Source organism: Columba livia, chromosome 4 (genome assembly GCF_036013475.1).
Source record: "Columba livia isolate bColLiv1 breed racing homer chromosome 4, bColLiv1.pat.W.v2, whole genome shotgun sequence".
Lineage (NCBI taxonomy): Eukaryota > Metazoa > Chordata > Aves > Columbiformes > Columbidae > Columba > Columba livia.
The window spans coordinates 55727189-55740183 of record NC_088605.1 but is presented as its reverse complement, the minus strand read 5'-3'; the positions used below and the strand labels follow the sequence as shown (position 1 = coordinate 55740183).

Sequence of the window (12995 nt, the reverse complement as noted above, 5' to 3'; positions counted from 1 at the left end):
ATTCTGTCTTTCCCATAAAGAGATTTTGTTTTGTCTCTAATGCCATTTTAGTTTCTAGAATTATGTTAAGTGTGCTGCAAAGTGCATTATGTGACATTTCCATTTTCCTGTAGATCATTATTATAAAATGGAAATTACCATGTCCATATTTTGTGTACTTTGTAATTTACAAGCTGATTACATAAACCTTATTTGAGGATTATCAGAAAATAGTTATTCCATTCCCTTCAAGCATCGAATATTTTATCATCTACACTTTTCCCTCTCCAGCTATACCAATATTATCAGAACAAGCACAACACACCTAAAGAGCAGGTAGGATTCTCTGTTTCTTAGTGAAAAGATAGTATGATAGCTTTAAATCCAGAGGCACAAACTGACAGACAAAATCATGAGATACATACTCACCAAAATTACAGACATACAAATTCCTTAAAGAGAACTGGGTTTAGACAATTGTAATACAAGCCTTACTTTAAAATTGTATGGGAATTAAGTATATAGAAATTCCTAGAAATGCTGAAATAGACTGCTGTTTTTAGACCCTTGATGTTTTTTCTTAGACAGGCGTTTTATACTTAAGCATCATTTACTTAAAAAAAAGAAAACCAACATTAAGCACTTATTTTGACTTTGTTTTTAAGCTTATAACCTGGAGCCCAAAGCTGGTATTTATGTGAAATAAGCATTCTATGCCACTGTATCACAACACTTAACTTGAACACTTTCAATTAATTTTATTCACTATTTTATTCATATTTTTCTTTATGTTACTGTACGTTATAGAAATTATTAGTGCTTGGGAATGTTTTTTTTTTCCTTTCCAGAAAACAAGCAGTAATTGAATAATGAATAGAGATTATTGGGATAAACAGTTTGTTGTCTGCTCCTGTGTATCTCTCATGCTTACTATTCCATTGCGTTCAAATAACAGTATGTCAGTATACTAGTGTATTTAACATGGTTATGTTCTAGCCCAAATATGTTTCAGTTATTCTTAAGCCTTAATTAAGGACGCACAAGAACTTGAACTTGTATTTTAGATTCACAACTGAAACTTTAGCTGTGACTTGTGCTAAAGAAGTCAGACAAGTATTGTAATGAAGGTATATACTGAAAATTCCAAAAGGAGAATGGGTTTGGTGGCACTGTTTTCACCTTGAATTACAAAACTCCTAATTTCCCTGTAACTTAAGAATTTGTTTGTTTAAAGTTTTGATACAATATAATGCATCACAGAGAAAGCTAGTTGTAAGAAAATATTTACTTTAAAATTTTATTTTTCAAATAAATGCTAGTGGTAGAACTGGACAGTCAAAATAAATTCTAACACATTGCTATAGCAAAGTTTAAAGTCACAAGAGAACCACCCTTACTGCTCTAACAGAACACATTCTCTGACATTCACGCAGACTAAACACTGACACACCCATTTTACCTTTTTATGTATTTTTTTTAAACAAAACGACCTGAAAAACCTTGTTTACCTTTAAATTTGACCATAAGACATTAATTCAAATCACCTGAGCATAGCTGAGTATAGCTCGATTGCCAAAAATAGTTAAAAACACCCCAAAACTGCTTTACCTTGGTGCCGAGCTTCCCCAGGCTCCATGCTTGTCTGTCAGAATGTTGATAATTTTCTGTATTAGTTGAGTTGCGGTCACCTGGTCTCGGTACTTAGCTGCCATTATCAAATGATGACACATTTTTTCTTCTTCCCGTTTGTCTGCAGAATACTGGGCACACAGTGACTAGAAAGAAAATAATGACTTTATTACTTCGCATTTTAATTACACCATCCAAAGGAACTTTGAGCACTTCATAATTAATTACTTACACAAAACCCTCGAGAAATAAGAATTAACCCCATCTGACAGGTTTGTGAACTGACGCACTGTGCAGCTGCCCACAGCAAACCCGTCCAAAAAGCCAAGCAGAGGATCCTGGTTTGTCATGAATTCTTTAACTATACAGCACGCACACACTTTAGATTTAGCAAACACCAACACGTTAGTGGCTTAATTGCATAATAAAACATATAGGCACAACCACTTTTATAAGAAAATAAGGGAACAGTATTATAAAATGATGAGGCAGGTTTCAGAATAACGAATGCCAGCTAGCTGACCACTCCACTCCCATGACTCTCCGTTAGACTCGGGTGGCCAACTGTTTGCTGTTACTTGTATAAATAACTATAAAAGCTAAGGAGAAAATCTGCACACATTCAGACAGAAGACTAAAGGCATATGAAGACTGGATCAATCTTGACCAGATGGCTTCTTACAGTTGAGCACATTTGCAGGCCAGCATGGGAAAGATAATCACTACACGTGTTGTATGAACAGCTTCTGTTTGCTGAGGTACTCAAAACCAAGTACTAGCAAATAAGAGCTGAAAGTCACACCTACAAACAGAACTCAAAACTATGAAAGAGTCTTTGTTACAACATTTTGTTATCATTTTGGGTTTTGTCGATCTTCTGAAAATTTTTGGTTAATACAGAGCTCAAAAAATGGGCAACAAATTTAGATCACCCCACCATGAAACAACTGTACATGCAGATCCACAACAAATCCAAACACTGGTAGAAACAATAAAGGCTTTTCCCCACTTCAGCACTCCCTGTTTCTAATTTCAGTTTTCATCTGGCAATTCCACAGATCGCATATGCCAGACAAAGCATTTCAGCCTTTGTCAATGATTGGATTATTCTATGATCTAGTTAGTAGAATGGACACAAATGTCTGCCTAACAACAAAAAAATTTGCTTTTTCTTTGTGAAGGACAGCTGATGCAGACGCTACTAAAACTATATCTTAGAGCTTAGATAACAGCACAATAGATAACTGCTTTTTATGTTTAAAACAGTAGCAATGCTTATATATATAAGTCCATATGTACAAGCATTAGAAAACTGTTACAAATAAAAATAGGCAGGCTAGGAATGTTATTTATATCTGTGTATATACAAATATATATGTCAAAGTGAGAGAAAGGAAGGAATATGGGAAAAAAAACCCCACAAATAAAACAAAATTTAGGTTGTGTAGATTTTCATAGACATTAGATAACAAAAATGTACCAACAGATGAATAAATTTTTAAGAACTACTTTAACATATTTACACGTTTCCTCACATTTTTTCCCACACCTTAGAGCAACGCTCACCTGACCAGAACCAGAAAGAGTGAAAAATGAGCGGCTGACTTCCTAGCTCAATGAGACATCAAAAATTGGCTTTTGTACTCCTACATGAAGCAGCCTGCTACCCCTCTGCACAAAAATATACAATGGCTAAATCATAACCAACTCTAAACAAGATTTTTCTAGCTGTTTTTAAATACAGTTGTCTTTTCTAACACATTAATCTGTTCTGCACCCATGATGATTCCAAGTTCTTTTCAGCACTATGTAGATGTAAGCTGTTATTTTTAAGTTGCTTGAAAGGGCAGAATTTTAAAACCAAGTGTAAGCTAAGGTAAGCTAAGTAGTAAACTGTTTTAAAGTGCTCTTTAATGGATCCTCCTTTACAATTTGAACAGCAACTTTTCATATCTGACATAAAATCCATAGATATAAATCACATTAGAGGGTTATTCTTTCCCCATTATCAATCTCTGTCTCTTTATGGAACATTAAAGTCACATTTGACCTTAAAACATGATAAAATGGAAATCAAACTGGAATGCTTTGTAAAAGATACAATGAACTTGTACCTCTTTAAAAAAAAAAAGTCTCTTCTTGATGTGATTTTGAACACATCATTCATTAAACATCGATGAAGATTTTCAAAGTGTACCTGTGACATTCAAATGAAGGAAAAAATGGTATTTTATTGTCCTGACAACTTCCATGAACACAGAATCAGCCTGCTACTAAATGAAAATGTACAGTACTCCACTTTTCAGCAAATTCAGCACTAAATATGAATAGAAATTTAAAATTACTCACCAAAACTAAGAGATTCCCACCTGCAACAATCCTATAAATTATTGCATCACTCCAGGAGGGACTCTGAACTATAACACGCTCCTTACAATATATATTTGTCAAACAAGGACAGAAAGAAAGCCACAGTTCTGCCAAATATCTGGCACATCTATATTTGCCAACATTAAGAAAGTTTTACAAAAATAAAAAGAATAAACCACTTTTTGATCATACAGGTGACTTGTCAGTGGTTCCTACCCATGATATATGCCAAACATTCAGCAAAAGAGGAGCTATTTCTCCCCCTCCTTCTCTGCAATAATTATTAATACAGGAGTGAAAAAGACTAGCTCCACCAAAAGAAACTGAAAGAGACCCATCCCAAAGTAGCCGGTCACCACTAAACTGTTCTGAAAGCCATAAAAGTCTCCATTTCTCTATCGAACTTTTTCAGTTTCCAGATGCCTTCAGGTTCACCTGATCCACTCCTTCTAGAGATGCAATACTGAGATATAGAGTGGAACACATTGATACTTCACACTAAATCCCAATACTTCCATTTATGTGAAATTTATTTATACAGTTTTATTTCTTCTTTATTGTTTGATCTCCTGCACTTGCAATATGCACCCTGTCATGCTCAAATATGGTTTTACAATTAGACATACAGTTGCACACAAACAAATTTGTCAAACCTTCCTTCCACTACTGCTTTGGCCTATATAATCTTTATTATCAGTTTGGGCACATATGCAATGGAATTATAATCACAGAAGGACTGCAATCATGCTCATGATAAAACAAAATATTTTGAAAGAAGAAAAATGTGTTTTCATATATACACTCCAGGGTTTATCTACAATAAATGTTAAATTCAGTGGCTGCTGAAGTTTTACAAAAGGTAAGTAGTAAGTAGAGAGCAGCACAAAGCAAAGACACTTGTTCTTTACCCCTTCAACCAGAATGGAACAGAAACCTTCTCCTATTTGATGTTATCACAGAGCAGAACAGGGGTTTCTCCTCTCTCCTGTTCCCTGCTTAGACAAGACTGCAGGCTATTTGGACATGAAAGTTACCTGAACATCTAATTTTAAGGAACAGTAATTCTAAAGGGGCATAAGGTCATCCAAAAGGTAAGTTATAGGTATGAAAATACAATATATTACATATGCAGGAAAGGTTCCAGAAATACTACTGCAAAATATTGACAAAGTGAATAGTCTATTCTGCCTGTCTGTATTTCAGTGAAGAGGAGGATCAACCTAGTGTTTTCAGAATTATCTTCTGTTTGATCTTTACAATAATTTCAAACAAAGCTCAAAGTAACATATTTCCGCTGCACGGTACTATTTGCATGTGCACCTTTGCAGTCCCAAAATATACTGCTTTCTACAAACTACAAACAAGTTTAATAGTGTAGTATTTTTTAAAAGCAATATCGAACATTTTAACTTTTATTCCTTAACTCAGAGATCACTGAATACTTTGACATGCCCCAGTTCCTTTCTCTAATTTGGCTAAAAGCTACTTGCTTTGTGAACTACTTGTCTCAGAGGGTGTCATTTTAGAGGAAAAATCATCCATAAGATAACACATAGTCTTGTCACTAATGCAAGTTCCCTACAAATAAGGATATTTTAGTAAATGAAGGAGCTCCTCAGTCCTCTGCTTTCACAGATCTTTGCACTTGACCTCTGACCTGAGGTTTAAAGTCTGGACTAAAAATGCTACCCAGGGAAATCTTACAAAGACTCCTGAATAAGACCTAGAAAAATGAAAGCTTAAAACCTCAACAGCGAACAAAAGTCAACCAATGACAACGTCTGACAGCCACCGTCAATTCTGAAGTGATGCCTCTGTCATCCAACGACTCAAAGTATTGATTTCTCTCAGCATGAAAAAAGCTTAAGCCAATGAAATAGATACAGCATCATCCCCCCGATAATAGCCATCAAGGTTAACACCAGCAGAACACTTATCAAAGTATCTCTTCTATTTCTTCTTGTTTTAATGGACTGAACACAATGCAATGGCTTCTCATCTCTGCAACCTAGTGTTCCAAATCTCATTTATCCACTTTTTCAGCCTTTTATCTGATTTGAAGATTAAAACAAATCTGCATCTAAATCAACTGTTTGTAATACAAATGTGGAGGTGGGGGGAAGTGATTTTGTAGCTGGAGATTCCTCAGGGTAAAAAACAAAACAAAACAAAAACAAACCACCACCAACACACACACACACAAAACAAACAACCAACCACACACCACAAAAACACACCACATGCATTTAAAAAAACCACAATGGGTTGAAATATCCACATTTGACTTAGATCACACCAAACACAGACTGGTAAAACTATGGTCATGAGCAGAAAAACAAAAAAAACCAAACCAAACCAAAACACGACAGTCCGTTTGGGTTAGTGATTAGAGAGAAAGGCAAGGATCTCAAGAGACATCTGGTTTTAATCTGTGCTGAGCCAACAGCTTTATTTTTTACCTTTAAGTCTTGCAGTATAAAGCTTTAGTAAACTCAACTAAACACTGGGCAAAACACTTTTACCAAGATCACATCTTTTAAATGAACTCAATTTAGTGAAGTAGGTAAATGAAACAAATAAAAAATAATTAAACTGGATATAAAACCAACTGACAGAATAAATAAAGGGTAAATAGGAGAAACTAATAACATCAGATTTATTCCACTGTGTCCATTAGTACTACGGACTTTTTTTTTAACGTTTTCTTTGATGCTTATCTAATTGATATTATTTGGGTTACAGTAGCAGCCTTGGATCAGAGTCAAAGACAAAGCTTTGCACAAACAAGTAAAAGCACTTACTCCTCGCTAGAAACTGGGATTTGCTATATGTGCCCTACGTTATCCCGATATTCTAACTCTCTAAGCATCACCGCTAGCCATTGTCACCAACAATATCCAGAGAAAAATGTTCTTTTTGAACCCAGGAAGCCAGTTCTCACTGTACATATGCCCAAATGCTTTACATTCAAAGCAAGCATTAAGACAGGCACTTTTTTGCCTCTCTCTTTTGCAAATCCAGTTTATGTATGCAGTCCCTCCATAATGTTCTTGTTTCAAAACATGCTAAGATCCTAAAAACACTAAGCTTGGGCACTACATTTGAGATCCTTTGGGTCAACATCTTCCAAGTACAAGGCATTTTTCAAGCTAGAAATAATCAAAGCACAATTCCCCTATGCTCTGCAAACAGTAAAGCTCAGCACTCCTGCACAGGTGGCTCTGTGCTCTCAGATTAGATATTAAGCAAAGAAGGAGCCAGGTATGATCTTTTAAGCTATTTCCCAACCACACTGCATCAACCTTATGACATTCAACTGCTTCAACACCACCACGGAGATTAATACTGTACTCACTAACAAGCAACAAATGAATCAGATCCATGAATGACTTCTGGGACTGATAAACTCACTTCTTTTATAACGAACATCTGCTCTGTCCAGGCAAAGGAGACACATACTTGAATAATCTAAGGATTCACTATACATGCTTACTGAGGGCCAAATTGGGCTTACACTGCTCTGATTTTTCATAATTGTTGGATATTTGGTTTTGCAATTTTTTCACATTGTCATTTCTACACAACTTAAATTTTGAAAAGGGAGAAAAATACCTTTTAATCATGTGAAAACATACAAATAAATCTCAAGGTGGGCCAAATACAGAGACTTCAATTGCTTCAATCAAAGCAAAGCAATATTTGATTGTCACTGTGTCTGTGACCAGTAGCTAAAGATGTATGAGCAACTTGTACTGCCAGAATAGAAATACAATATTTAGCTAGAGTCCAAAAGTGCAGGGAAGACTGGTCAAGGGAACTGTTCCAATTTTACTTTCAACATTCCCCATCTTTTTTTTCTTCTCTTTTATCTGCAGGGTCTTTCTCATATTACCCAGCCAAACTTCACCTTTTGTCATTGCTGTTATTACCTTATTCAAGCAACAGCATCAGGACACTTCCTCCCCTCTGTATAATATGAACACCTAGTGGAATTAGGGGAAGTAGTTCGCATTCACTGCAATGGTGGTACCATGAGCTCAGGCAACGGTTGCCAAATAAGTCTCGCTGCGGCTTTCGATCTGTTGGTCAGGATCTTACAGAAATCTTTGCGTGACTACGAGCCACATGGCACATTTCCAATGAACCTCAACAAACTGAAGGTCTGAAGTGTCCTCATTCACTGTGACCACCACCTCTCCAACTGTCTTGTGGCACAGCGAGGACCTCTATCACTTGTAAGATAGGTAAAAAGTAGTCCAGTAGTTCTGGCCCCAGCAGCCAAATAATTACACCCCTAGGATTCAGATTTCCAGACACCCTGCTGCTGGCATAGCTCTTTTTACAACTCACAGCACCAAGACCTGGCACAGGAATGATGCTTGAACAGACTGAGAGTCACATGCAGTTCAGGTGGCACCATTAAACCTTAAATGAAGCCTCCAAGAACAGGGAACACACGCTAGTATTTTTGAACAACAAAATAAAATACTAAGAAGCCCTTAAAGGTACTACACAAACAGCAATTCTTCACAAGCTCTCAACCATTTTTCACTAGAAAGGCAAAATGTACATTTCTGACAGTGGGGAAACAGTAATACCTCAAAACATGGAAAAAACTGAAATAGTCAATGAAATAAAAATAACTAATTTAAAAAAAATGTTTTAATTTGTAAGCATTTTGCTAACCTTCTTCTCCAAAATGAGAAGTCTGAAACTTACAGTAATTCAACATGCAAGAGCACAAAGAATGTAAAAATTTAGTTGGAATGATTCAGATAATAAGCAGATAAACCAAAAGATAATTTGGAACCTTAATACAAAATACCTTGTACCACTTTAATCTGTAAGTATGGCTTCAATCTCTGGCTACAATAAGTGAAAGGTATTTGCATGAATGAAAACTCTTTAATTTCTATAGCTATCAAAGACACACTATAAATACTTAAGTATATTAGTATTTAACACATGACTTACGTTAACTGTCTCAACACCTACCTTATAGAAATGTGTGTTCCTATAAAGGGACCTGTTTTTATTATCAGATAAGAACTCACATTCATATTATACGTAGACTACAATGCAAAAATAATCAACATGCCTTGGTTGATTTTGTTATTTATTGCTTGATAAACCTGCTACATCACACTCCCTCTTTATAAATTTGCAAAACGCATGCAAAGCAAATTAATTTCTAGTCAAAATCTCTACATAAACAGTTTCCCAGATAATGCAAAATTCCAGATTTCCAAAAGACAAAAAGATCATCCCCTTGAGATATCCCTGCAGTTCAGGGTCTGTGTTTCTGTTGCCAGTTCAACATAGTCCCTCTCAAGCACTTTTCAGCTTTCCCTGTTCAGTGTCTTGGTTTGAGAACAGAACTCTGATTTTAATCCAGAAGCTTCAGAGTTTATCAAAATACAACAACTCGTGAACAAAGAACAGAGAATTCATATTAATTTGAGTAACGAGACATTCAGGCATAACAGTTTCCTGTCTTGCCATGTCTGGTTGCATGGCAACGATAAGCACATATCCAATAGGCTTCAGTACTTTGGATACCAAGTTGTTTTCAGACCTGATTGGACTCCTTAAGATGTCACTTATGATGCTTAATGTAAAAAAACAAACAAACAAACACACAAAAACCAACCAACCAATCCCCAGAAACCAAACCAACCAAACAAAAACAACAAACAAACCCACCCACCCACCACACAAAACAAACCAAAACAGTATCTTGACACTAGGGCACAAAAGAAAACAAACAAACAAAAAAGGCATAATGACAACCAAAGCACTTGCACTGCTCATCATTACAGTCACTATCATCGCCTTCCAAGACATACCTATATCCTTTAAGATGGCCAGAAATCTTTGAAGATGCTTTTTCTAAAAAGTGAATTAACAGCAAAGACCTAAAAATGCGAGCAGGAAAAAGTTGGGAGGGAGGAGTGTAAGTATCAGGAGCATCTGAAATGTATCTTCTTCCTTGTGTGAAACAGAACAGTAAGGACAATTTGGTTTTCTAGTTGGTAAGACTTTTTAAGGATTGACTCTGCCACTTCCAGTAAAACTTCAGATTAACAGTGAAACCCAGAGGTCTCTAAGTCACTTAGCACCTTCACTGACACAGTGATCATCTGAAGACCAACCTGACTCATCATCTTTTCATGAACTAAGACCACCCCAAAGGGATTGGCTCAATTTTTCCTTATCTAGGTCAAAGAGAAAAATCAGTAGATGGACTCATTCTGTTAACATTTTTATAAAAGAATCAGATAAACTGGGAAAAAATATTTTTAAAATCTATTATAGTGATTCCCATTTAAAAGCTAATATCGGAAAGTTAAGATGAATAGTTGGATTGCCACTTTTCTCTCGCTGCTTTGCAATGTGAAAGGACCTTGAAGTTCCTGTTAAGAATTCTGATTAGTGTGGTCTTGTTCCCTGTCCTGTGTAGGTCTACTCAGAAACAAAAGGTTACCTTTATAAAAGGTTAACGGGAATGTCACCCTTGGGTGTGGCTTTGCAGTTTTCCACCATTTCCCTCCCTGGATCCCAGACAGACTTCAAGTCCCACATACTACAAAATAAAGATCACTTTAGCAATGTAATTGTGAAATCCTTATTTCAACAGTTACTGTTTCTTTTCAGCCATCACTCATGGAGATATTTATTTCAGCACAGTAACTACATTTTATATTGAGAACAGAGCATTCTCAATGAAAGGCTGAAGCTTTCGTTGGAATGAGAAATACTAACTCAAGACAAACTCTTACACTAGAAGCAATATTTTGCACAACTTCCTCCTTAGTAATATTCTAATAAGTGGAACAGAGAAATACTCTGTGTGACTAAGAAACATGGATAATATTGAAAACCTTAACTGTAAATGCCTTCAGGCTACACTGCTGAACTTCTCTAAACATCTCAGTAGCTTAATGCATTTGTTTTAATATGTTTTACTTCCCACATCACCCTAAAGTTGATTTTCAGAAGCCACCTTTATGAACATTAAAAAAATAAACCTGCATGAATCAAACTGTGTCATGCCTAAACAAGAAGACTGCATTGACTACAAGATGAGACTATGCATACTACAATTTGAGTAGAAACAAGCTAATGACAAATATATTTATAGCTTATATAGCCAAGAAGCCATAGGTCAAGACAAGTAACTATTTAAACTACAAACTAGATTTTCAATACAGAATTCTGTAGGTCATGTATGCTATGGCTTTAGGCACATTCAAACCTATTTTGGGGCTATGAATAAATCTAACATGAAGATACTCGTTCTGCATTACTTTTATAGAAATATCAGTGTGCAAGTGCTTAGATAAATCCTCCAGATAAAGAGTGAACTTTATTTCCCAAAGCTGAATAGGGTCAAAGTTTCAAAAATAAAATCATTTGGAGGATATACATTTTTCTACATTCAACTACAGACAGTAGTTTAATGGGTCAGTAAAATAAAGCATATTGCAAGTACACAAACATATGTGTGGTATGTTTTCATACACGCAGCTGCAGAAGAAGCTGGCTTCACTTCTAAATTTTCATTTCAACCAACAGCCATTATAAAAAAATGGAAATTTTTACAAGTAACACAAATAATAGCATCTTAATTCCTGTATGCACCAGTCTACCCTGGTATGGTAGCTTCAGAACTGAAGAGGTTTCACTTAAAATCCAGTTATAGTCAAGTGGGATGGGCTTTAGCCCAACAACCTGAACTCAGGTCTGTCATAAACACTATTTGCAACTCAAGAGCTTTTGCCAGGAAAAGTCAAACAAGAAAACAACTGAACATGCAGAAACAGATTATAGCAAAATATTTTACAGTTTTGTGACCTCTTTCTTCAATTCCTGTTATAAACAAGCTTCTCACATAAAAACTGTACTTTTGAAAATGAAGTTGTATTTGAGACAATACTCAAGATTACTGCCAAAAGATTGTCAAATACATCTGGGTTACAAATGACAATATGTTGGATCAAAAGTTAACACCCACTTAGCAATCAGATGCATATTTCATCCTTAATGAAGGCCTGAAAAGAAGAGCTCACTTTATTCTGCATGTAGGTATCAAAGCAGATCTCACAAAGCAACACAGGCGCATCATCTAAGGATCTTTTTCACATTAAGAAACCTATTAGAAGGAAAACACTAAAAGGTAATTGAATTTCCCTCAGTTATCTTCATCTCTGTCAGCTCCTGCTACAATAACTTACTCTCCAGAGCAGAGATAACTCAATTCTGTCCAGCAAGCATATGTTATGAATCTCCAAAGCAAACTTGTCTAAATCATTCTGGTCTTCTATCAAGGTTGGCTGTGGATATGAACTCTGACAGAAAGCAAACAAATTTATTTTTATCTTTTCAATAATTCACTTCCCTGTGCCTTGATGGAAGAATCTGAAGACACAAATGTTTCCACTAATTCTGGAATTATAAAGACTGCTTGAAAATATTTTATCTGGGAGTTAATGCTATTACAAGCAGTTTGATTTGCTAATATGTTTTAACAGAAACAAAAGAGTGTTACAGCAGTTGCAGCTTCCTGTAGGTATGCAAAAAACAAAACTATAATCTGATGCGAAATTTGCCATTTTTTCCAGAATGGCTTTGACATTTACATTTGCACCTTCAATGGAAATGTTAACTGTACAAACAATAATGCCAGAAGTATACTCTAACCTTTTATTTCATCAAAGCTCTTAAAATATCAGTAAGCGCAAATTCTCCACTCATGTGAGCAAACTACTTTGATTTTAAAAGTCACATTTTAGAAAGGTAAAATGACCTATCTAGACCAATGTCACAAAAGTAAAGCAAAATACAAAGCAGCCTAAGGAAGGGTAAATGATAAGAATCGGAAAAGCTACTCATGGAAGGAGAGAATATATTAGATAAGGGTCTGGCCGTACTAACATTAACAATACAAATTCTGTCAGTTTGTGATCATTTCAGGAAGTTCAACATATATGTAAAAAAAAAGCCCAAAGAATGAGTGA

At 35.6% G+C, this 12995-nt stretch overlaps 1 protein-coding gene across 4 annotated transcripts in view; it reads right to left on the bottom strand.

The window, feature by feature from the left end:
- LRBA (LPS responsive beige-like anchor protein) overlaps positions 1-12995 on the bottom strand; it is a 409013-nt gene that overhangs the window by 244863 nt on the left and 151155 nt on the right. For all 4 annotated transcript variants that reach the window (XM_065061876.1, XM_065061878.1, XM_065061877.1 and 1 more), the window contains exon 36: positions 1588-1754. In XM_065061876.1, the coding sequence (XP_064917948.1) occupies positions 1588-1754 (167 nt within the window). The remainder of the gene's footprint in view (positions 1-1587; positions 1755-12995) is intronic.